Genomic DNA, 26,460 nt, shown 5'->3' on the forward strand with positions numbered 1-26,460 from the left:
TGATTGGTGTCAACAGATCTTTGACGTTGCTATTTTTAAATACCATGGGCCAGCAGCAGAAGTATGTTATTTAAAGAAAGGCTGTTAATCTTATCTCTTATGTTAAGAGGAATTTAAATTAACATGACTTTGTTTATAGTTAGCTTCTAAGATTAATGTATTTTTAATTGTTTGTATACCATCATACACACCTATCAGCCAAAACATTAAAACCACCTCCCTATTATTGTACAGATCCTCCTCAAGCTGCCAAAACAGCTCTGATCTGTCAGGCCATTAACTCCTACAAGACCTGTAAAAGGTGTCCTGTGGTATCTTGAACCAGGATGTTTGCCGCAGATCCTTTAAGTCCTGTAAGTTGCAAGATGGGGCATCATTGGATTGGACTTGTTTTTCCAGTATATCCCACAGATGCTCAGTCTGGAATTTGAAAGTCAAGTGAACACCGTGAACTCTTTATCATGTTCCTTAAAACATTCCTGAACAATTTTTGCAGTGTGGCAGGGTGCATTATTCTGCTGGAAGAGGCCACTACCATGATGGGATGCATGTGGTCTGACACAGTCTTTAGGTAGGTAGTATTTGTCAAAGTAACATCCAAATGAATGCTAGGACTCAAGGCTTCTTAGCAGAACATTGCCCAGAGCATCAGACTGCCTCCATCGGCTTGCCTTCTTCCCATAGTGCATGCTGCCACCATCTCTTCCCCTGTTAAACAATGCACACACACTTGGCCATCCACATGATTTAAAAGAAAACACGATTCTTCAGACCAGGCCACCTTCTTCCATTGCTCTGTGGTCTAGTTCTGACATCCATGCTCATTGTACGTGGTTTTGGTGGTGGACAGGGGTCAGCAAGGGCACTCTGACCGTTCTTCGTCTATGTAGCCCCATACGCAGTAAGCTGTGATTCACTATGTGTTCTGACATCTTTCACTCATAGCCAGCATTACATTTTACAGCAATTTATCCTACAGCAGCTCTTCTGAGGGATTGGACAAGGTGGGTTAACTTTCCCTTCCCATGTTCCTTAAGTAGGTACTACCCACTACATACTGGGAAAATATCACATGGCCTGCTGTTTTGGAGATGCTTTGACTTATTCATCTAGCAATCACAATTTGTTCCTTGTCAAAGTCATTCAGATCCTTATGTTTGCCCATTTTTCCTGCTTCCAACTTATCACCTATAAGAACTGACCACTTGCTCCCTAATATATGTAACCCTTTGACTGGTATAATTGTATTGAAATAATCAATGTTATTCACTTCGCCTGTTAGTGATTTTAATGTGGCTGTTTGTAGTATGTGTTGATGTATGTAATTGTTGTAAAGATATGCACCTTGCTGTTATGCTATTTTATCTGTAAAATTCTACAAGTACTGTGAGCATGCACTAAGGAGTCAAATGTCTTGCATTTCAGTAAAGTGCTTTGCACAGACCAATACAGATGTGTCTTTATTCCTTCCAAGTTGACAAATATTCAAGATATGATAAGACACTGTACTTTCTATGCTTTGAAAAAGAGATCATTTTAATCAGGGCACTTCCTGGTCCACATCTAGTAGCCAGAACAGAAAGACAGCTGTATCCTTGTCAGCTATATTCCAGCCAAACGCACCACTTATAGTTTGGTCTAAATGTTTGTGAATTTATGATCTGTTAATTACTGGATAATGAAGTCTGAAATCATAAACTCTAACTTCTAATAATTTAAATTAGATAATCTTAATTATAGTAATTATACACTTTTTCCTTCTCCTTGTCAAGCATTTCCCCATTCTTTAAAGAGACATGTCTATTATCTATAAATACTGAACATGCCATCAACTGTAAATCTGGGCTGTTTTCTTACTTGGTTGTTTTTATTCTATTACATGAGTAAATTATTCTTTATTCAACCACATTGGCGAAAAAAGATGAAGAAGAGCCAAATGCATTTTAAAAGATGTCCAGGTTAATTCATTTCAGATATATAATGGTCATAAATTTAAATTCATGTAAAGAAGTGCCATTTGAACTATGGAAGAAGAAGGTGCTTTGAATTCCCCTTAGAAAATTACATTAAGATTCCACTCTAATTTAATGGTGTCTATTCTGAAAGATAATTGATAATTCCAGTTCTGATTACAGTTACAGTAATACTATTTTGATAACATTTCAAAATACTTTTTGAATACAATCATCACCAAGGCAATCCTCATCTGTGCAATATTTATACTCCAATATAACTGTAATCTTTGGCCTATGACAGGGGAGCAAATAATTTTGATTAAAATGAAAAAAAAAAAGAATTTCTAATATTAAGTAACAGTTAGAGTGGACTGTAAGTATAATCATTAAAATGAAAATGGACTTAATAAAGATGAAAGTTAATAAGTTTTTTGCACAATTCATTTTGCAATCTTATATTCATATTGTCCTACCTATCTTTAGCTTGTGCTCAACACTGGTCATCAGTGTTTCTCCTACATACAGACTGCACCTCCACGGTCCAATGTGCTGATTTGTCACTTTGTCAATCTTCAGAGTGGCTGTCCCAGGAAAACTGTTTGTTTGAAAATTCAAATTTTTCTTTGTTGGAGTCCATAAAAGTTTAAGGTTTTCAACAACTTTGTCTACTTTACATGTCAAGTTCAACTCATTTCCTTCCATCACTGGGACTGTGGTATCAGGGACCACTAGAATGAAAGAAATAGCATACATTAAAATGTAATAAATAACATTTGCCAAACCAACAGCAATATTGAAAAAAATCAATTTGCATTGACTTAACTGAGAGTTTTGCTTATTAATTACAGTCTATTAAGCTCCAATACATATTTACCCTGAGTTGATTTTCAATAGAATAAAAAAGCCAGGCAATAAAATATACAGCAAAAGAGATCTATATTAAATCAAGAAAATGAAAATTAAAAAATATCAATAAGCATGATCTCTGTTTAGATCTCAGCTATCTTTAGGATGTGCTTATATATTCCCAGTTTTAGGGGAATTGCTTTACAGCTCTGTACCTGTAATAGCAGAACTGTCAGAACAGCCTGAATATGAAATTACCTTAGCCTTAAACAGGGACACATCTGTATGGTTTGCATCATTTTATTCTTGCTAGTTTTAACCTTTCACTCCTCATTAAGCCAGCCTTTGCAAGTGTATTGCCTGTTAATCTGCCCGTGATCCTTATTTCTGTCGGACTCATAATGAATGTCTTGACCTAGAACCAGTATTGCCAGATTGAAGGCTTGTTTTTTCCAAAGTCACATAATAAAATTACAAGTAAAGTTGAGGAAATTAAGGGACTTTTAGGAGCAAAATAAGAGGATGGCTAAATGAAAGAGCAGACATCAAACACCAATGCATTCTTGCGACTTAACCAAAATGAAGACTGAAACACAAAACACAGAAATCCTTGCCAAAAATTCTTCTTCGTAGCTTAATGTCTTTTCGCTAAATAAATGCTACATTTTAAATAGCCTGTTTGTTCATTACTGTGCTGATTACATTCCAGAAACAGATGTTGTTGTCATAAACAGCACACCTTTAGTCATGAAAACCAGTCCAAAAATATTGGTGCTCATCAGAGAAAATAAACACAAAATGGCACTGTGATTAAGTCACAAAATAACTCTGAAAATCTAATAACATTAGGGAAAAATCATAGCTATGAAAAAGCAGACAGTATAGAAAAAATGCATTTCCAAAAAAATATTCACAACGGTAAGTTTATTTTTTAAGGTGCTTTGTGCATGTCATCTGTTAATAAGTAATTAAATGTATATATGGTTAAAAATAAATCTGACCTTAATTGTTTACACTATAAATTATTTTTTAGATTTGCTACAGTTATCTTACTTGTGCAATTTGGAAAATGCCCTTTATAGACTAGACAATTTTTCCACATTTAAACTGTTTTTATGGCTTTGTACATTTCTTTATATTGTTACATGCGTGCACATAGAAGACAGCTTAAAAGCTTTGGCGATGGTAATTCCCCACTGCTCCACGGGTTGGCGCTGCATACTAACATATTTTGTTTTCTTCCTTCCGAAAACCAGAAGATTGCCGGTTTTTAACGCCAATGATGTCACATTCACATGGACCTGCCTCTTCCTGTTGTAAGTTCTTGAAGACAGAAGATGCACCATCTTGGGCAGTTAACATTTAGGCTCACATCTGGAAAGATGTTTCTTACTTCAACGGCATTTGTACAATGCATTTTATTTTCGGTCAGTTCTACAGGGTTTGCTTTTGGGTGCCCCAAACTTTTATGTTTTTCTGCTTCATTCCTTAGAATATGTTATAATATATGCAGAATCTCTTGATGTGAAGTAAAAGTGTTCTATTTAACTTAAACTTAAAACAATAAGGCATTACAAAGTATCCTTTAAAACATTGATATTTTGCAGATGGCAGATCTATGTATGTATATATATATATATATATATATATATATATATATATATATATATATATATATATATACAGTATATGTTTCATTAGAATATTAGATATTAGAATCTCATCATATCTGAGTGATATCCAATAAAATAGACAATACACAAACCCAGAAAAGTGAGCTTAAAAAGAGTATCATGTCCCTGAATTATTTGTTACGCTAATGTGGATTAATTCTGCTAAAATTCACCTTAGACATTGTTAATGTTATATATTTGGCTTCCAAAATGTCTCTGCAGTGTTTGGTACTGTACATGAGTTAAGCCATGAGATCAGTGAACAAAAAATAATACCAGCACATGTGAGGACTACCAAAACATAACAAGATAATTTTCCTGCCGTAAGTCCTTTCATCTTGCCAATTTTAAATGTTTTGATATAGAAGAGATTTAGGATTGAATATGGGTAAAGAACATTAAATTAAAATCACGTGCCCAATATACAATACTTAATATAATTTTATTAAATAGGCAAACAATAGATAGATAGATAGATAGATAGATAGATAGATAGATAGATAGATAGATAGATAGATAGATAGATAGATAGATAGATAGATAGATAGATAGACGTCTGAAAAACTCAAATCTAAACAATCAGTCACTAAAATCTTTGTGTAGAGTATCCACAAACTTATACAAGGACTTTTAGAATGGTGTAATTCTGATGATGTCATGCAACTTTCAAGGTAATTTACCTAGACAGTGGGCAATCGTGTCATGGCAACAGACACTTGAAATTGTGTTTACTAACAAACAAGATGCAGTCATGCCAACATGTAACATTATAATCAAATAATAAGTCTCTGAACAAAGCAAAAGTAGCTCTAAATTCTACTTTAAAAAAAAACAAGAAAAACTGCAAAAGAAAAATGTACCGAGCCTTGGAAAATCACTTTACTAACATTCATAATATAGTGAGGCCACTTACGTGCCTGTATCCATTCCCCCACTAACAGAGCAGCCAATTTAAAATCAACAAATGTAATTAAAATAATAATGCTTAACAATAATGTTTAATTTGATTTTATTCTAGATTAATATATTAAATTGAGAAACATTCCTTTTAAGAAGTAATTAACTGGTGTATCTTCCAAATTCTCTTAACTTATAACAAAAATCAATGTATTCTCACATCTCTTCACTAATGTGCCTTACCTTTTTCTAACATGGAGAGAACAGTACAATCTGATGCACAAGTGGAGCATAGACTGAGAACTTGAAAGTGACAATGTATTCTAGTGCCTTTCAGATACTACAAACTAATGAGACCAAAATTATAACTCATTAAACAACATCAACTGAATATCTGATATAACATCTAATGACCTGAATAAAACAGAATTTTCAGATTTACATAAATAGTAATTATTTAAATCAGCAAATGGGGTTCAAGAAGTTGGAGATTCATCTCTCAATAACCCAAATGGGCCTCTGAATTTTATAACATAGTTAAATAATAGATGAGTGATCAATCTGTAACTTGAAAGAATTTTCAGTTTCATTTTTATAACCATCATCTGATGGTTTCTAACCATCAGCTGAGAGTAGAGAAGACTGCAGAGATCTGTGGTATCCAAGGTGAACATCTCCAAGCCGATGATAACTAACCCTAACCCTGGCATTGGTTCCATTTGGGAGATGGGCCTTATCCCAACCAACTGAAAAATAGGACTTGTCATCCCTATCTGGAAGGAGAAGGGTGGTCGCCTGGATTGTGGAAGCTACAGGAGAATAACACAGCTCTCAATGACAGGTAGGGTCCTCACTAGGATCATCCTTAAAAGGGTCCATAATCACTTTCTCAACATCGAGCGCAAATGAGAATATCAGCAGAGTTTCTTTGCAGCTTTTGTCGATTTTCATAAAGCATTAGACCTAGCTGATCAAGCTGCCCTGTGGGACATCCTGAGACTTCGTGGGATCTCCCCAAAGTGGCTAGATATCATGGCCGGCCTGTACATTTGTACTGTGAGTGCTGTGCAGAGTGGAGGCAAAACCTCTGTGTTCTTTCCAATTTATTCTGGGGTTTGTCAGGGGTGTATTCTTGCTCCTACTCTGAGTAATGCCTGCAAGGACTGGGTGTTGGGCAGGGTTGTAGGATTTAGCAGCTGTGGGGCATCTATTGGTGAAGAAAGATTCACGGATCTTGACTTTGCAGAGGAAGGTGTGATCTTCACAGTGTCAATAGAGGTTCTGATTGGGGCTCTTGAGAAACTGAGCGAGGAGTCTGAGTGTCTGGGCTTACGAGTGTCCTGAATAAAAATGAAGATCCAGGGCTTAATGACCACTTGGGCATGGCCTTCAGCAGTGTGTCTGTCTGTGGAGAGAATGTCGACTGCATCTAGACCTCGGCAGCGACATCCAAGTCACTGGTATCTCATCCTATGAAGTCAATAGAGAGACTGGGAGAACATAGGGGTCATGAGATCAGTGGAAAGGGGTATGTGGCACTTTTAATATTTTTGCAAGAGGATGAAGGCCAAAGTCCTTAAAGTCCTCCTGTCTTGCTATATGGTTGCGAGATGTGGATTCTGTCCAGTTAGTTGTGGCAAAGACTGGACACCTTCGGTGGTAAGATTCTTTGGTGAATCCTTGGTATGCTGGTTTGACTTTGTATGAAATTAGTGGTTGCTCACTGAATCCTGAATGAGGCACGTTACCTGCATTGTGAGGGAGCATCAGTTACAGCACTATGGCTATGTGGCGCGATTCCTTTATTAAAGATGACCCGAGTATCTAGACCAGGCCAAAAGAACACCCAGGCAACATCTGGTAGCTAAACAGCCATTTCCAGAGGATGGGATTGGACTGCATGTTTACCTGGGGGTTACCAACTGGGATCCTGAGGTGTTTCGTCATGTGGTGAATGCAGGAACAAGCTGTACCAATGCATGCTCCCCATCCTGATTTGACATGACCAAGGGCTCATATCACTAACATGCCGTGTGGTGTAGTAGTGAAGGCTTAAGACCTAGGACTTCAAACCCTGAGGCACTGACATTGTGTGTTTTTCCAAGTGGAAAAACAAAAGATGAAATCAATTGTATCTCAAATGTTGTAGGTCTCCATGGATAAAGGCATCAGTCAAATAATATGTAAAAATAATATTATTAGGTCACTGGAGCTGTTTACTTTTGAACATGCTATATTCAATTGCCCATGAGTAAAACATTTCTACATTAGATCAATTCCTGGTTTTCTTAGTGACTTGGCTTTTGTTGCTGGTCACTGCAAAACACAATTTTATAGGAAAGTGTATTCTTTTGAATTGTTACAGGCAATCAATAGGAATAATCTGAAATTTAAAAAAAAAATTATTATCATTATTAGTAAGCAGACAAACATGTTCAGAGGGTGATTTCAGAGGGTGGGGTGGGGGTCCTCATCTAGGTCCATAGATGTAAATGTTGTGATGGACGGCCAGCATTTCAGTCCAGCCGGGATGTCCCTCAACTGAAGAAACTAGCCTGTTCAGGGCAATACATCCCCCGGACACTAGATGGCAGCTTCTCTGGATGGAAATGGTTCCCCAGATTCCCGCAGGGCAGCATGGGACAATGAGTCCGGTTCTTCAGCCACATTGGGTGCCATGGGTGTTGCCAGGGGGAGCTCACCAAGAACAAGAGGGATAGTACCGTGACGTTAACCTGGAAGTACTTATGAGTCACGAGGGCAGAAACCCGCAGTACTTCCGAGACACCTGAAGAAGGCGTTTGACCCGGAGATGGAAAACTTCCGGGTCATAGACTTTAAAAGGATTGTGGGAAACCCTAGCAGATTGAGCCGGAGTTGGGTGGTAGAGTGACAGAGCTACTGGGAGTGGAGGATTGGTTAATGATTATTGTTATTTCATTAGCATGATACTAATAAATATTGACAAATAAAAAACAAAGGTCAGCTAATTTTGGGGTATTTATATTTTCTATGGTAGGAGGGTTTTTTTTTTCACCCTAAACATTACCAAGAGCTAGGTATTATTGACATGTTATAGTGGTTAAGGCTTTGGCCTTCAGACTCTAAGCTTGTGGGTTCAAATCCCACTACTCACACTGTGTGACAGTGAGCAAGTCAGTTGAACTGCCTGTGCTGCAACTGGAAAACCAAAAAGAAATGTAACCATTTGTATCATAAATGTTGTGAGTTGCCCGGGATAAGGCATTAGCCAAATAAGTACATGTAAATATTGAAATATCCTTTCATAGCAGATGCCTAAGTATTGTATCTTTGAGTTTTAGAAGTTTTAGAACACCTCAGTTGTTCTAGCTTTTCTTCAAAATTAATCAGTTGAAATACAATGAATGGCCTAAAATGGTGAAAAGCAGTAAATTGTCAGAGTTTAGGGTGGCAAAAACTGAAAAAAAAGAACATTTCAAAATATTATAAATGGGCCTTATAGTAAGTTTCAACCTACAGATGTTCTGCAGCTGTTAAAGTAAATTAAGACTTGCAAGGTGAAGGGAACAATTTACACAGGTGTCTCAACTTCAGGTGATTACTTTAAAACCCTTTGTATGTCTTAAATCAGAGATGGAACGAACTGTGTTGCTACACTTTATGAAGTGCTACTTGGACAATATTACACTGTAGAAAATTGTAAATTCCAGTGATAATGACAAGAAAAAGGCAATTAACAAGTGAAATGAGATAGAACATTATTACCCTTAGAAGAGTAGGCCTTTCATTTAGATAAACTGCAAAAAAATCAAAGTGTCAGTGAGTATGGTGTCCTACACAATCCAAAGGCAATTGGAAACTGGAAGAAACTCTGATAGGATGAGGTCTAGCAGACTCAAAATTACAAACCAATCAGAAAACAAGTTTCTGAGGTTTACCAACTTGCATGATAGGTACCTGACAGCACAACAGCTTCAAGCACGGCTTAACAGTGGCCAAAAACAAAAGTTAGTTTCTACTGTGAAGAGGAGACTTTGTGCTGTATGTTTGACAGGGCAAGTGGCAGTAAGAAAGCCATTCCTTAAAGGACAGACTAGGGCTTTGGAATACCGGCTGTGGACTACTGCAGACTGGAGGAAAGTCTAATGGACCAATGAATCGAAATCTGAAATCTTCAGTTCATCACACAAGGCGTTGTACACCATCGAGTTGATGAAAGAATGGCTCCTCAGTGTTTGATTGTCAAACATGAAGGAGAAAGTGTGATGGTCTGGGGTTCTTTTACTAGAGGCAGAGCTGGCAACTTGCAGAGATTGAGTGGTATTCTGAATGAAAAGGGTTACCCTAGTTTGGCTGTGCTATCAGCAAAAGGTGACCACATTGATGAATCAAAAATTTGAATAAAACTTTGCACACTTAATGATTACTTGACTTATTTTTGTATTTGCCATTGTTTATTTGTTATATGACTTGATTTCATGAAACATTAAGACATTAAATTGTGCACATTTCAATTAATACTGATAAAACTGAGGCGTTCTAAAACTTTTGACCAGTAGTATATAGATATACTTCTCCATAAACAACAATGTCTTCCACATCCAAAATCATAAGATGAGAGTCAAAAACAGAAAGACTCAAAACAAAGATGTTTAAAAGACCACTAAACAGTACACAGTACACAGTAAGACTGATACTGTCAGTGTCACCCCAAAGCCCTGATTAAAAAAATGCACTTCTTAAAATGATCAGGTGCTGCAGAGATGGCCATTTACAGCACCACCATCAAAAACACAAAAGCACTTCATTATATAATCAATAGAAAATGTAAACATAATTCACTAGCAAAATATATTAACAAAGAGTAAATAAAAACAATTCACAAAGAAACAGTAAAATAAATGCACGTTAATAAAACTCACACTAAAACATAATGTCTAAATAAAAACATCAATAATAAAGTAAAAAAGATAGTTTTATCACTGCAGTTTTTATTAGTGATCAATAATGAAGTGGATTCACTAAATGCAAAACTCACAGGTATGGAGAACTAGCAATGCCACAAAAATTTCAGTCTTGTTAGCATATGGATACGTTGTTCTTACACTGTTCTCACATTTTCCAGATTTACACAAAAAGAGCAAACTTTATGCATGTAAAAATTTCTTATCCTTTATTAGTTTTTCTGCTTGGAATATGTTTTTCTTGGACATTTTCTTAACCTCTGACGTTACCTTACAGTTGGGGTTAGTGTTTACGTTTTGGTGAAACTTTTCCTTGGATTCACTGTATTTTAACCTCAAACTGCCTTTTGACTATGTTTATCCATCCCTGTTTCTTGAAACTTTTATTAACTGACTTTTTGTTAAAGCAGCACCCCCTGAAATTATAATTTATTGATCCTGAAGACTACTAAGATATTTTAAAGAAGGCAAGAAAATGGCAAGATGTCTCCTTCAGAGGACTTAGTTTATGTGTCCACAGGTTTTGGAACTGCCTCTCTGTCACCCACCTTTAGTCCTCAGTGGTCACTCTGGCCATTAAAACCAGACATATGCTCATGTGTCAAGCTAAATAGTACTGAGCAATTCTACTTCACCCTTATCTTGGTTTCTGCCTTATACCAGGTAATAATGGCATAGGCTATTGCCCATATGACCCTTGATTGGACAAGTAAGCTTTAAGATTTTTGTGCCGTCGTAATTTAGAAAACCATCATTTTCAGGCAAAAATTTTCCAATTCAAATGCTTTAAAAAATAAGTTGCATAGAATAATTTAATGATTGCTTTCTCTACTGCGGGGAGCATTGGGAACTGTTATTAAAACTTGGAAATTTCAGGAGCCTGTGGCTAAGTCCTGCAATAGTACTATTAACGCAGTATTTGCACTTTCTTCTTTTGTGTGTTTATGTGGTTAAGGGGAGGCAGCAGACTGGGAATGGTGGTTTTCTGCTTGAAAATGCATAAGCTACAATCCCATTTTCAAATCCATTTATACAAAAAGGAATTAAATCAGTTCTCTTAGCATTTTTAAAATATAAGTGTTCTCAATGTAAAATTATAAACCCTCCTTGGAGTCAAATTTGTTTTTGGCAAGGTGTGGGTAGGAAACGGGAATCCTGTCCGTTCTGTTTTCCTGTGAAATGGTATTAGCAATAGAATTGATTTGTTATTATAAATCACTGCTTTTTGTGTGATCATTTTTTTATATATTATAGTCAAAACATTTATTGAAATGACCAAATAATGGTTTCTGAAAGATGGGAAACATGGTATCCAACTCCCACCTTTTCTAATCAATGTTGATGAACCTCTGGTTTTCTTTTTTTACACATATTTGGAATGGACACTGCCCATAATACTTTACCATTATGCCAGTAACTTTTTTATGGTGCATCCTAATCAAAATGCTGTTTGCCATAGAGGACTTTTTTCTGACGTCTGCAGCCAGGTTGTTTGTAAATAACTGTCTTTTGACAGTAATGTGATGGAACAGCATGATGACAGTATACAGTAATGGCATCTATTTAAGACAATGAACAATGTAAATAATATGTATATTGGATTGAAATTTGTAAAACAAACCTAACATTCTGTGTTAATCAGGAGCAAAGACAACAACTAATAATGATCTTCTGGCAAGGTTCATTTTCACCATAATTCTGATTCTGTGTTTAGACTTTGATGCTCGCTTCTTTCTACTTTTTTGGTTATTGACTCTTCACTGTGTATTTGATTTCAATTCTGACAGCTTTTTCCTGGTGCTTATATTTCAGTTGTGCCTTTTTGTGTCACCCATCAGATGCTTTCAATTTTTGATTTCTTAATTTCTTTCTTAATGGCTCAACAAAAATTCTCGAACAAGTCTTTCCATTTTGCCTTGATTTCATTTTCTGGCAGCTACATTCACCATGTTCTTTATAAAATCTGAATACCACCCTTACCTTATGAAAAACAATATAAAATACCAAAAAAATTGACTACCAAACAGTATAGGTAGCCCTTACAACACAACCTTAGAGGGCAGTAGATCACAACTGAACTAGGAAAAAAAGAAATATTGCTGTGGTCTTTACAATTTGCTGGCATGCTGCCAGCATGCTTAGTGACAGAAAGCCATTCCTTCAGGTTTAGAGCATATAAACTATTTATCCTCAATGTTATGTGCTGCAGAATCTATACTAATAAAAGGCAAAGACCTCACTGACTGACTGACTCACTGACTCACTCACTCACTGACTCATCACTAATTCTCCAAGTTCCCGTGTAGGTAGAAGGCTGAAATTTGGCAGGCTCATTCCTTACAACTTCCGTACAAAAGTTGGGCAGGTTTCATTTTGAAATTCTACGCGTAATGGTCATAACTGGAAGCTATTTTTCTCCATTTACTGTAATGGAGTTGAGCTCGAAAGCCATGGGGGGGCGGAGTTTCCTGTGACATCATCACGCCTCCCACGTAATCACGTGAACTGACTATCAACGCAATACGTAGAAACCAGGAAGAGCTCAAAAAAGCGCTGAAGGAAACATGCATTATATAATTGAGAAGGCAGTGAAACAATAAGAACCGAGCGAGTGACATATACAACCATATTCATGAGTGCTGCTACTTAGGAAACAAAGCACGGTGTAAACCTAAACTTTAAATTAAGTTCATAGACAGGCTGCCGCTGGCGTTTGTCATGCCCATGGGTAATGCGGGATACAAGTTTAATGAGAGGACGCAGGATATGAATGAGAGTTTTGATCACTTTGTAACTAAGTTAAAATAGCAGGTGAAGGGCTGTGCTTATGCAAATTCCGAGAGACTGTGTTTGTGGAGGATTGACAGTTAAGGCGGGTGGGGGAGTCACGTCATCATCTCCCCTCCCATTCACCTCATTTCGCTATGAGCTGAGCTCTGCAGCTAACGCCGTCTTGAGGAACCAACTTTGTGACACTGCCACCAAAAATCCACAAGTTAATACACATGCTGTCTCTAGAGTTTCTCCACACTGAATCCTCCAGGCACTACTTACAAAAGGTTACATTGACAATCGTGTTACGTTATTTTTAAAATGTTTCCTTTTCGTAGCACAAGCACAGCTGAGAAGCTTCGATGCATGGGCTCCATAACGCGTTCAAAAATAATGCATTTAATCACACTTTGCATTCCAAACAAAGGGGAACTTCTATCAATGCATGATTTCCTGGTACACCGATTACATTGATCAGCGCTTCCCGATTCATTTTACCCTCGCACCCCCTTGGTTTGAGAAGAAGTATGAAAAAATATGAGGTTAACACAGAAAAACAGATCACCAATTCAAGCTTTATGAATAATCGATTCGCCATCAATAATTGTTTTGGTAAAGCCATACATACTCAGTGTAATCCTCTTTCCATTTTATCATTTTTCAGCCACTAGCCATGATTAAATGAACGGTAAAAAAGTAAGAGCGAAGCGAGGGTGACTTATTCAGGCAGGCAGGCGACAGCTCAATAGCTCGAATTTGGATATAAGTAGCTTCTATTTAGTCGCCAGAAATATCTTTGGTAGGAATGGAAGTTGAATTTAGTCTTTAAATTTCTATGGTAGAGAAAAAGTTATGCAATGATGACTAAATTTAACTATATAAAGTCAAAACTTGTATATATAAAGTCATTCCCGAATATATAAAGTCAAAACTTAAATATATAAAGTCAGCGTCGGTATATATAAAGTCAAAACTTGTTTCTGAATATATAAAGTTAAAACTTCAATATATAAAGTCAGCGCTGGAATATATAAAGTCAAAACTTGAATATATAAAGTCAGCGCTGGAATATCCATCCATTTCCCAAACTGTTTAATCCATTTCCCAAACTGTTTAATCCAACCACAGGGTCACGGGGGTCTGCTGGAGCCAATCCCAGCCAACACTGGGCGCAAGGCAGGAACCAATCCTGGGCAGGGCACATGCATCATTTTCAAAACATTAACCGAACAGTGTTTTTTTAATTTATTTTTGTTAACCTAGTTCAGTTCGGAGTCGTTTCAATCAATATATTTTGACTTTGACTTTATATATTCGGGAATGAGTTTATATACTCCGATGTTGACTTTATATAATCAGGAATGACTTTATAAATTCCGATGCTGACTTTATATATTCAGGTTTTGACTTTATATATTCCAGCGCTGACTTTATATATTCAACTTTTGACTTTATATATTCAGAAACAAGTTTGACTTTATATATACCGAAGCTGACTTTATATATGCGGGAATGACTTTATATATTCAAGTTTTGACTTTATATATTCCAGCGCTGACTTTATATATTCAAGTTTTGACTTTATATATTCCGACAGTGACTTTATATATTCAAGTTTTGACTTTATATATTCTGACGCCGACTTTATATATTCAGAAAATCAATGTATTTGCCTGTTTGGCACACCATAGTATATGTGTGTGTGTTTAGATGTACACATGTATACATATATATATTTATATATATATATATATTGTCACGCACGCACGAGTAGGAGACCGCGGACGGATTTTAACACACCTGGGAAGACATTCGCCGGCAGGGAATGCCGGGGTACTAACTTTCTCCCTGTGCTTTCTTTCAGAAAAATGCTCCGCCGCCTTAAGCTGGCTTTGCACGCAGTACGTTACTTTCGCCCTTCCTCCGCTATCTTGTCCTGACGTCATCGATCCCAGCATCCCTCACGGTTCCTTCCCAGCATTCCTCCACTTCCAGCTCCTCCCTCGTAAAATGGCCGCCGACGCCATGTTTCGGCGTCACGCATATGAACTGTTTAGTTTATATTTTGACCTGCATTTTTCTTTTTTTATTGTGGAGCATCTACAATATACGGGGCCGGAAAACCCCAAACCTTTATGTTGTGTCCTTCTCCGTCTTTTACAATATATATATATATATATATATATATATATATATATATATATATATATATATATATATGCCAGCAACACTCATGACAATGACAAAACAATTACATTATCAATCATGTTACGTTATTATTAAAATGTTTCATTTCTTTTACTTCTCGCTGCCAAGCTGGTATTTTGCTATATATATATATATATATATATATATATATATATATATATATATATAGCTATATATACATATATATATATATATATATATGACAGCAACACTCATATCAATGACAAAACAATTACATTAACAATCATATTACGTTATTTTTAAAATTTTTCCTTTTCTTTTTCATAACTTCTTTAACACACTACTTCTCCGCTGCGAAGCGCGGGTATTTTGCTAGTCATATTATATAAAGAAGATTACTAAGTGTCAAGAGTGAAATAAATAAGAGCTTTCCTTTGAGGAATGAGTTCCAAATTAGCAAAGGAAAAATACCTTCTAATAGACTGGACTAAAATAGAGTGTGGAAAAGTCCGGGAAAAGTAAAATAAGTAGTGGAGGAGGGTGGGGGGTGGTTAGGGTTGGGGATGCAACAGAGGGGATTGAAGAGAAAAAGTTTGAAATGGAGGAGCAATGGGAGTGACAAAGAGGCAGTTCCAAAATTTACTGAGAAAAGTTCCCAGGACAAGACTTACTACAATTAGATGTAGTACTAGGGCGTTGTACCGTGTTAGCCATTTTGAATGTAGAGAACAGTCAAGCAAAATGACACCTTTTATTGGCTAACTAAAAAGATTACAATACACAAGCTTTCGAGGCAATTCAGGCCCCTTCTTCAGGCAAGATGTAATACAGAAACTGGAGTTCCCTGTGTTTATATACACACTAGGACAAGAAACATCCATACATCCATTTTCCAACCCGTTGAATCCTCATGGGGGTCTGCTGGAGCCAATCCCAGCCAACACAGGGCACAAGGCAGAAACCAATCCCAGGCAGGGTGCCAACCCACCGCAGGACACACACAAACACACCAGGGCCAATTTAGAATCGCCAATCCACCTAACCTAACCAGCATGTCTTTGGACTGTGGGAGGAAACCGGCGCGCCCGGATGATACCCACGCAGACACGGGGAGAACATGCAAACTCCACGCAGGGATGACCCGGGAAGTGAACCCGGGTCTCCTAACTGCGAGGCAGCAGTGCTACCACTGTGCTACCATGCTGCCTGGACAAGAAGCAACATTGGTAAATCTTTAAGTGAGAAATCTTAGATGTAAAAAATGTATAGATTGCTTCAGGCTAGGGTTCATTTAACAAGAGAGAGAAGAACAATGTATGGTCAAGATCTTTGGATAAGATAACTGTTCAACAAAGTCTTTTGAAGTTTCTGATGAATTTATCAAAACAATATGGGTGTGTGAGCAATCCAGTTTTGCCATGGAAAAAATGTGAAGTGACCTGCATTACTATGGAGGCCATGTACAGAACACACAATTTGCCTTTATTCATTTTAAAAGATTTGTGTTTTTGTGCATTTTCACCTAGCATTAACAGGTAGAAGTCCAGTATGGTGATACAGTTGTTAGCTCTGCTATTTCATACCTCCAGAAGACTCCGAAATCTGCCTCAGTTCCTGTCTGGAGTTTGAACATTCATTCAAAGTTTTCCTTTGCTCACTTGATCCAGTTTTCTTCTGTATTCTATTGACACATAGTTAAAACTTAACTAGGCATTGATGTTGTGTGTGTATGGGTTTGTTCTTTAATGGACTGAAATCCCATCCAGGGCTGATACTTTCTAGTCCATCTCAACAGAATTCTTGTTAGCAGGCTGGACACTATGAATTCCTATTGTTATTAAAAATAGTTATTTAGTTTTTACTTTCTTTTGTAAATGTATTTAAACCATTTTGCTACTTTCATGTATATAAATGTGCTTGTTGTTGTTGCTTTTCTTATAACCTGAAACTGCTGGTCAGTTTATCATTTCAGTATAATGGAAAAAGTGATTTGAAACACAAACAGAATAATGAAAATTTGATATTGGAATCCGTTAGAGGACTTGTATCTCTAATCTTTCTCTTCAGCTCAGAACAGAACAGTCTATTAATCCTTTCAGCTTATTCAACATTTCAGTCATCTTGTCAGAACATTCCAGTCTGGATTGCAAGAGTACTAAATACAGTTTCAAGTTACCTCTATATGAGGTGCCCCATAAGATTCGAAGGCCGTTGCACTGCTGTTCAGTTCCTTAATACAGTACTTCATCTGAGTAACCATATTTGCAAACATCACCTAATGTTTTACTCTTGCTACTGTATATGTAAATGAACCAAGCTCAATATAAAGATATAGTAAATCTCAATGCAATAAAAACCCCATCGCATTTCATAATTAAATCAGTACTAGAATTAAATTACCTTTGTTCATTTGAATATTTTTAACAATTTTTAATGGGTGAGCCTGCTAGGGTGCAATGTTTGCGCTGTGTAATTAAATAACATGAAAACTATATCTGAGAATGATTTTTTTTCCAGGTAAGACATAAGTTTATATGGATGCTTAAAATGACCAAAACCAGAAAAAAATATCTTTTTTTAGGATCTTTAACATTACTTAACAAATCTGACTGTTTACTTAAAGTTTATTTCATGCCAGGATTGATGGACTTGATACTTGAGAGGCAGAAAACTCTCCAGCAACGAAGGGAACACAGATTTGATGAGCATGAAGGTAGAATTTTCAGAAACAAATATAAATAGGGCCCCAGGCAGCCATTTTTGTGCTTGATTTTGTCTCAGTCATGCTGAAGAGTATGAAGGTGGACAGCAGAAAGTGGCAGGTTTTGTTGATAAAAATTACAGGGGACACTGCTTTACCCCCTGCACTGGAAAGACAAAAACTTGGAACTATCTAGCATATATACTGATAAATATTTGGTACATTGTCTTTATTGTTTAATTTGTCTTTATACTTTTATTTTAATTTCAATAATTTTTCATTTTTAAGCCACATATAGGCAGCCCCTAGCTGAAATTCCAAAGCAGAAACTGACTGGCTTGCTAGCCTTGGGAATACTGGAGGTCCCTACAGATTTTATTATTTTTTCTCCAGCCGTCTGGAGTTTTTTTGTTTTTTCTGTCCCCCCTGGCCATTGAACCTTACTCTTATTCGATGTTAATTAATGTTGATTTATTTTGTTTTATAATTGTGTCTTTCATTTTTCTGTTCTTTAATATGTAAAGCACTTTGAGCTACTATTTGTACGAAAATGTGCTATATAAATAAATGTTGTGTTGTTGTGTTGTGGAGGTCAAGATTAAAAAGGAATGGGTAGACAGATGGATTGGAAACGGGCTGAGTCTTCCTGAGCTGAGTCATTGAGAACTACACTAGTATATGAAGTGTGTCAAGGAACTTTAAAAAATGAATAAAGTTGAGGCCTGCAAAACAAATTATCTCTGAGCTGTAACATTTCATGAAGATGGCCAATTGTTTCATGGCATGCATAAAGAAAAAAACACTTTAGTGTTGCACACATGGTGCTGAATTGAAACATGGCTGTTATCTGTGATGCTGGTAAGAAGTTTAAGGTGTTTCCTTGCAGATTTCACATCTACAGCATGTATAATGTGATTCATATAGTTAAGATATGCATGTCTCAATTGGATTATTGTGGTATACTCTTCAATGGTCTTACTTCCTTAAAACTAAACAGATAACAAACTTTGAAATGCATCTGTAGTTTGGACCTTGCAATACGATCTATACATTATAAGAACAACAATTATGTACATTATGAGAGTATAATAAGATACCTAAAAAAAAGAATAGCTTCCAGGGTTTTACATTACCTTGAACAAGATCCAGATCTACAGAAGCAGTTAATGTTTTCCTTTTAAACTGCACCTCACATATATAAGTCCCACGGTTTTCCAGTGAGGTGGTGATGGAAAGTGATTTGTTCAAGCTGTCTGACTGTTCAGGATTTCCAGTGTTACTACTGACATTCCCATAATATGGTATTGTTTTGTCATTTGTATAGAACTTCCATGAGGCACCTGTTAGTTCAGATTTAACAAACTGGTCCATTGCAAAACTCTGCTGGCCTTCATCAATAAAACAAGGAAGCAAGACAGAAGTGTGCAGGAGACTGTAAATGACTTTACTTGGAGAACTGTTTAATCCTGTAAGTGAAAACATTTACAATACATTAAAATACATATTAGAACTGTGTTTTTCTCAAAGTTTATTAGAAATGTTGCAATTTCCAGTGTAAATTCCATAATACATTAAGGAAAATATCAGTAAACGTGATTAATTTAATCAGGCCTGTCATTGGCATCCTGAAGCATCAGTCACTTTACTAACATTTTAGATTTAAGATTTCCTTGTTCTGTCACTCATCACAATAAGATAATGGTGTGAATGTTAAGGAAATGTTCGGTGAATCATTAACGACTGGAGAACTCCCAAAATTTAAAGTACAAATATTGTATAGATACATTTTAGAAGAGTTGTTTTGAGAAGTTGAACTATTGTGAGTGCTAATCCAGTAATAGGTCAGAAACCTTATACTTTGTATTGTGTCTGGTATTATATCTAATATGCAAGGTCTAAACCCATGTTCTGTTATATCTTTATATATCCTGAAACAGCACTGTAAAAAGGACCTTACAATTAAATTATATCCACATTTTTATTGGACAGGCTTGTGATCATGAAAATACCTTTTTGGTTTAATAATCCTGTATGAAATAAAACTGGACTGAGTGCCATGACTCAATAATCGCTCTGTTCTAATTACATACACTACTCTAATTGTTCTCTGTATCATTTTGTTTAATTGGAAGAATTCTGTCCTGCTGACAATAGTCAAATGGTAAAAAGTATAAAATAATCAAATTTAAAAGTGTATTTTATTACGTAGAGAAACATACATTTATACTACTGAAAACAATATGACATAGTATATGGAACTCTCTCATTAATTCTCTCCTCACCTAGCATTCATTTAAACAATTAGTAAACTTGATTATTAGCTACAATGTCATTGGCCCCTGTAGTTTGTCTAATGGAAGGCAATGTCAATGTCAATTTATTTATATACCACATTTAAAACAACATAGTAATGCTGCGGCCAAAGTGCTTTACAATAATAGAATAAAAGAAAAAACAAAAACAAACAATAAAACATAAATAGTAATAAAATATATGAATATAAAATAAGATAGATAATAAATCAAACAAAGAGGAAACCATCAGTATTACTGAAGGACACTGAATGCAAGTGAAAAGAAGTGAGTTTTTAATCTTGTTTAATCTTGTTTTGAACAGTTCAATTGTAGACAACTCTTTTATATGATGAGGTAAAGAGTTCCACAGGCAAGGGGCAGCAGCTGCAAAGACCCTGTCCCCCTTGGTTTTACATTTGGTACGAGGGACAACCAGAGACAACTGACTAAAAGATCTAAGCACTCTGGATGGCTGCTGTAAAACACACAGTTCAGATAAATAGGCAGGAGCAAGCCCATGTAAAGATTTAAAAACTAGCAGCAAGATTTTAAAATCAATTCGAAAACTGACAGGCAGCCAGTGTAAAGAAGCTGAAATAGGAGAAACAGAGTCATACTTCCTTGCTCCAACCAGAAAGCGAGCGGCAGCATTTTGGACCAGCTGTAACCTGTGTATCAGAGATTTGTTAATCCCAGAATACAGTGAGTTGCAGTAATCGAGGCGAGAAAAAATAAAAGCATGAGTAGCTTTCTCAAGATCTTTAGAAGATAAAAAAGGCTTTATCTTACCTAATAGACAAAGTTGGAAAAAGAAACTCTTGACTACAGAATTTTGCTTGTTTCTCAAAAGAGAGGTTACTTTCAAAGGTAACACCAAGATTGCAGACTTGAGGTTTGGAAAAGACAGAGAAAGAGCCGAGATTTCCAAGACCAATTTGGGCATTAGCTGGTGGACCCACTATAAGCAGCTCCGTTTTATTTTGATTTAGATCAAGAAAATTATTAGCCATCCAGGATCTTAGTTCAGACAGACAGTTGTGGAGTTGATTTGTTTTAAAATTGTTTTAAATTTCCTAAAAATCACTACAATAGGGTGAAGGTATATAGAGAATAAAATAGGACCCAAAATGGATCCCTGAGGAACACTATATTTAAGAGGAGCAGTAGATGAAAAAGAGAAATTTAAAGTCACTGAAAAGTGTCTACCAGTTAAATATGACTTGAACCAGTTAAGAGCAGCCCCTTTAAGCCCAACAAGATGTTCGAGCCGCAACAGCAATATTTCATGGTCAATGGTGTCAAAGGCAGCGGACAGGTCAAGGAGGACAAGGACTGCCGCATCACCTGAGTCAGTAATAAGAGAGATGTCGTTGAACACTTTCAGGAGTGCCATTTCAACACCATGATAACGCCTAAAACCAGATTGGTAGATCTCAAATAAATTATTGGAGTTAAGGTGATTGACCAATTGATTATAAATATATTTTTTTAGAATTTTAGCCAGAAATGGCAGTTGGGAAATTGGATGAAAGTTGGTTAAAACTCCGGGATTAAATCCTGCCTTTTTTAGATGGGGACGGACTGCAGCATGTTTAAAAAATGAGGGCACAACCCCCGAACTAATAGAATCATTTCTAATGGTTAGTAAGGATGGGCCCAAAACATCAAATTCTTCCACTAAGAGACGTGGTGGTACAATATCGAGGGGGCTAGAAGCTGGTTTAAGGGTGTTAATAGTCCTTTTTTAGCATTGAAAGTGAGACTTGATCAAAGGAATCTAGAACAATGTCATGATTAACAGTAGGAAGTTTATATTCAGTTTAAACAATGCCATGGCGGATAGTATCACTTTTTCTGACAAAGAATGACAGAAACTGCTCACATGAATGAACAGTGCTATTTAATCCCTTCATAGAATGAGTGTGAATGGCCGCATTAATTGAATTAAATAAAACCCTATGATTGTTTGAATGACGGGGTACTAAATCGACAAAGAAGTCAAAGGTAGGCCTTTTACTTCACCATCCTATTCGTTCTGTCTTTTACTTTGAGGGGAATGATTCATCGAACATAACTGATTGTTGAAGCATTAGCTATATAATTATTTATTTCATATATTAATTGTTACATGTTTTGTAGATTGATAATAAAAATAAAATGGATAAAATAATAAATAAAATATGTATCATAATATATATTTATGTAGGAAACCCCATGCATCAGTTACAAAGAATATTAAATATTTTCGATTCTGAAAATTATATTTTCATTTCAATACTTTGGCAATTTCTACTGTGATTTCACTGCAATTTCCAAAAGTTTCTTGGTGAATAAAATAATACATAACCAAAGCACATAATGTCACTTGCATATGCAATATATTTTTATTACCTGCTTAAATAACATTTATATTTCACAATCATTCTCAGTGTTTTCCTATTAAGTGTTCACTGGTGTTTGAATAGATGATATACAATACACATGCAGTCATTAGTTTCTTTCTGAGCTTTAATGAATTTCTCCAGATTTTAAAATGTTTCTGCCTTGTGATCTAGGTACTGCCAGGATAGGTCCCAGATTCCTGAGACCAGTTATAATGAAAAGCAGGTTTGGAAAATGGGTGTATTTACATTCTGTTTAATATTTTCTTCTGTACATCTACAGTTGTGAAGAGTGGCTGAAGTAAAAATGTGACATTCTGAAGAACAGGGAGCCCTAAGTGGGTGTAGTGTCTATTTAAAGTGAAAGAAAATGTAAAATTTGTGAAAAAAGACATTAACTGCATTTGCAGGATGACTTAAACATTTTTCAGATATTTACTTCAAATTTCTTTGTGTAAGAAATGCTCATTTTGAGACAGACATACCACAGACATAACAGAAGAGTAAAGGTTACTCTGAGATGCTAATGATGAAAAAGAAATAAAAGAAAAATATATTCAAACACATGCACAATCATTCCCAAACTGTTAAACTATAAAAATAGATACTGTCCATTGTCCAAACACTAGAACCAGTAACAGATCTGTACTTACCAATTACAGTCATCTTAAATGTAAACTGTTTGACCACTTCTTTATATTTCAAGTTACATATCCAGTCTCCTCTGTGTTTCTTCAAAACGCTAGCAATCATTAAAGATTTTCCTTGATTGCTAACATGCAGTCCATCCCGAGTTTCTAATTGGATTCCTTGTGGTGGTTTCCAGCTGATCTCAGGAACTAGATCATCATTTTCTAAAGGGTTGCAATGGAGGGTGACTGCCTCAGACTCCAGAACTGGCATGTTTGGTACAGAATTAACTGAAATTAAAATTCAGTATGGAAAATTTTAATTATTCATGAATATTATATTAAACTTCCATACAGTGCATTCAGAACTGAAAAGAATGTTATAAGAGTAAAGCTGTCATTTTCTCACCTTGGAAAAGTCGTAATCTGTATGTTTTTTCAGTTAATTTTGGTGATGTTTTTGATGAATCTGTTAATGTATATGTAAAATATCCTTCATATTCTCTTTCTAGTTTTTTAATTTCAAGTGAACATCCAGATTGGTAGAGTGCTGATGTTTTTGCTAACTCGGATTGTCCTGCAATACAAAAATTACATTACAATCAAATAATTGTATTTTTTCCTGTCTTCTAACATAGGTATGACACATAAATCCACCATCAAATAGCACTTCTTGTCTTTTAGCAAAGGAGCCTGTTTTGTCTTGGTAGAGCTCTATATTACTCTACTTTCTCCTTTTGTATTCTTTAATGTGTTGCCTTTGTCAGAATGCCTCTGATCCTATAGTCTTACTACTGTTATTGTACTTTATAACTTATTTCCCCTGTCGTCTTCCACCCAGCACTTCCTGGTGTGGCGGAAGTGCTGTGCTCCAGGGATATGCAGGCATTGGGGCGCCGCCTGGTGGTGGCCACGGGTCCCTACAGTGCTGGGCTTCCAAGCCCTGTACCCGAGGCCCCCAACATAACCAGGACGGACGCCCCCTTGCGGTCTGGAGGAGGCACAAGCCCTCCTCCGGTCCTCCTGGGCGTCCTGGCCGGGGAACACAAATGTGAGAAGACTGAAGTCTAAATATGAAATAAACACTTTCACAAAAGGTATGACAAAACAAGTATGCCTTTATTCAAAAATATAACTAAAGAAAAAAAAATTATTCAATTTACATGTTGCTGCCAATATATAAAAACTGAATCCCAAATACTAGGAAATCCACAAACCCAGTCGGCCATTACAAGATGCTGCCTGTTGCTCAGGGAAGCCAAGTTTTTAAGGCATGTGGTCATCTTAACATCAGGCCACTGTCACACTGTGTAGTACAGAATTACATAAGAAATGTAAAGAGCTAATCGCACTACACACCATTAGCATGCCTAAATTCTAGCTAGCACAAGAGAAACACACAGAGCTGGTTGTATTACGAGAATGGCTGGTAACACATTGGTGGCTTCTGTAGGAATAAATAGCACATACATATGTGCCCATACTGAAGGTATATTGGTTTTATAATGGACTGCAAGTTTGACTGCTGTACAGGAAATAAGAAAGACTGATTCCAGGATGCCATATCTTACAATTGCTGGTGCTTAATTTTTCTGTTGTCAGGTCCCACAGTAAACCTGGAGGTTTGAAAATGTTGGAACAACTGACATAGCATTTTTACTAAGTGGGCTGCAGGCAGAATGTAGAATTGTTTGTCAATTTGCAATAATGAATGCACCATTTATGAGAGCCACATCCATCATTTACATGGCTTTCTTTAGTCCCTACATGTGCTGGAAATTGCTATACATTGATGGACATGGATTAATTAACAAATTGAACAGTGGCAAATAAAATCTTGGATCAGAGTGTGTCCAATTCTTCTAGGACACTCATGGAGAAGATGTTCTGCTGTTTTTGTATTGAGAGACTGCCAATTGATCACTTTAATAAAACTTCTGATGTAAGAGGTATGCTAGTTCCTCCAAATGCACAAGAGCCACACAACTCTTTGATGGCCTTGTTGATCCTGGTCACTGAACTCTGCATCTTAATTGCAGAGCATCAGAAGGATGGGAACAATATCTTCCCACTGAGAATATTGCTCTGCTGTCCAACAGCACACTGAATTCACATCTGCAATGTTAATGTTTGGTAGTAGCTGCTCAGTTCTATAACTTCTGTAATGGGAAGCAAACTCTGAGAAGGATTTAGAGATTTACATTCACACAATATTATCATTACCTAAGTAATGTGCAGAATTTATTAAAATGGCAAATGCAATATTATATTATATAACTGTTTAATATAAATCAAGAGACATTATGCTTAGACTATAAAAGGAACTAGTGAGACCACATCACTACACTCCAAAAATGATATAGCAGTACTTAAAGCTGTGCAAGAAGAGAGCAACTGTATTCTGACAAACTCTGAAAATTAAATCTGTCTGGCCTCGCCCACAGTCTGAATAGGCACTTAATACTGGTCTTCAAAATTATCAAAGGCCTCAATAAAATTGATCTGCCATGATTCTTTAGAATAAAGGGTGAATCATGTACCTGAGGACACCAGTGGAAATTAAAGTTAAGTACATTTAATCCTGAAGCCAGGAAACTTCTTTACTCAAATAGTCAAGGGAATCAGGAACAAAATACTGAGTCATTTAGCATGGACGTTTTAGTTAATATTTAAATAGTCTTTTACAATGTATTACAAGTATATTTATGAAGCCATAACAGAATGAATTATTAAAAACAATGAAAACAATTGAATGTAACTCAAGGGTTAACTAAATGTAGCTTAAAGCTTAAGTACATGCTCTGCCTCATCTTAGAGAAACCACCAACTTGATTTGCCAAGGTTTGAATGAGGTAAATGAGTAATGAACACACATCTAAAAAGTGAAGATATACTAATAGGAAAGCCCAGACACCCCTCCTATGGAGCGGTGCTAAGATCAATAAAACAATCCACAAACAGACCCTCCTAAGGAAGTGGCATTCAGAATAATGGGAGAATCAACATGAGTCAGAAGTTACTTGTGCCTTTATTTGTTTGTATAAAGTGATAAAGTTCATTAGGAGTCAGATGACATGATGTATTAGATGAGGTAATGGTAACAGAAAAATATAAAAGGTGATGAATTGTTTAATTGATTCCTCACTCTATGAACTGAGACATTTGTGGAGATCCCTGTGCAAATAAAGAAATATTCT

The 26,460-nt window shown here is 36.2% G+C and overlaps 1 protein-coding gene across 5 annotated transcripts in view; it reads right to left on the reverse strand.

The window, feature by feature from the left end:
- Positions 1-26,460, reverse strand: part of cd4-1 (CD4-1 molecule) — a 126,782-nt gene that overhangs the window by 31,891 nt on the left and 68,431 nt on the right. For all 5 annotated transcript variants that reach the window (XM_039763657.1, XM_039763655.1, XM_039763656.1 and 2 more), the window contains 4 exons: positions 23,673-23,840; positions 23,288-23,554; positions 19,093-19,425; positions 2,429-2,683 (listed from right to left, as the gene is read on the reverse strand). In XM_039763657.1, the coding sequence (XP_039619591.1) occupies positions 2,429-2,683; positions 19,093-19,425; positions 23,288-23,554; positions 23,673-23,840 (1,023 nt within the window). The remainder of the gene's footprint in view (positions 1-2,428; positions 2,684-19,092; positions 19,426-23,287; positions 23,555-23,672; positions 23,841-26,460) is intronic.

Source organism: Polypterus senegalus, chromosome 9 (assembly GCF_016835505.1).
Source record: "Polypterus senegalus isolate Bchr_013 chromosome 9, ASM1683550v1, whole genome shotgun sequence".
Classification (NCBI taxonomy): domain Eukaryota; kingdom Metazoa; phylum Chordata; class Cladistia; order Polypteriformes; family Polypteridae; genus Polypterus; species Polypterus senegalus.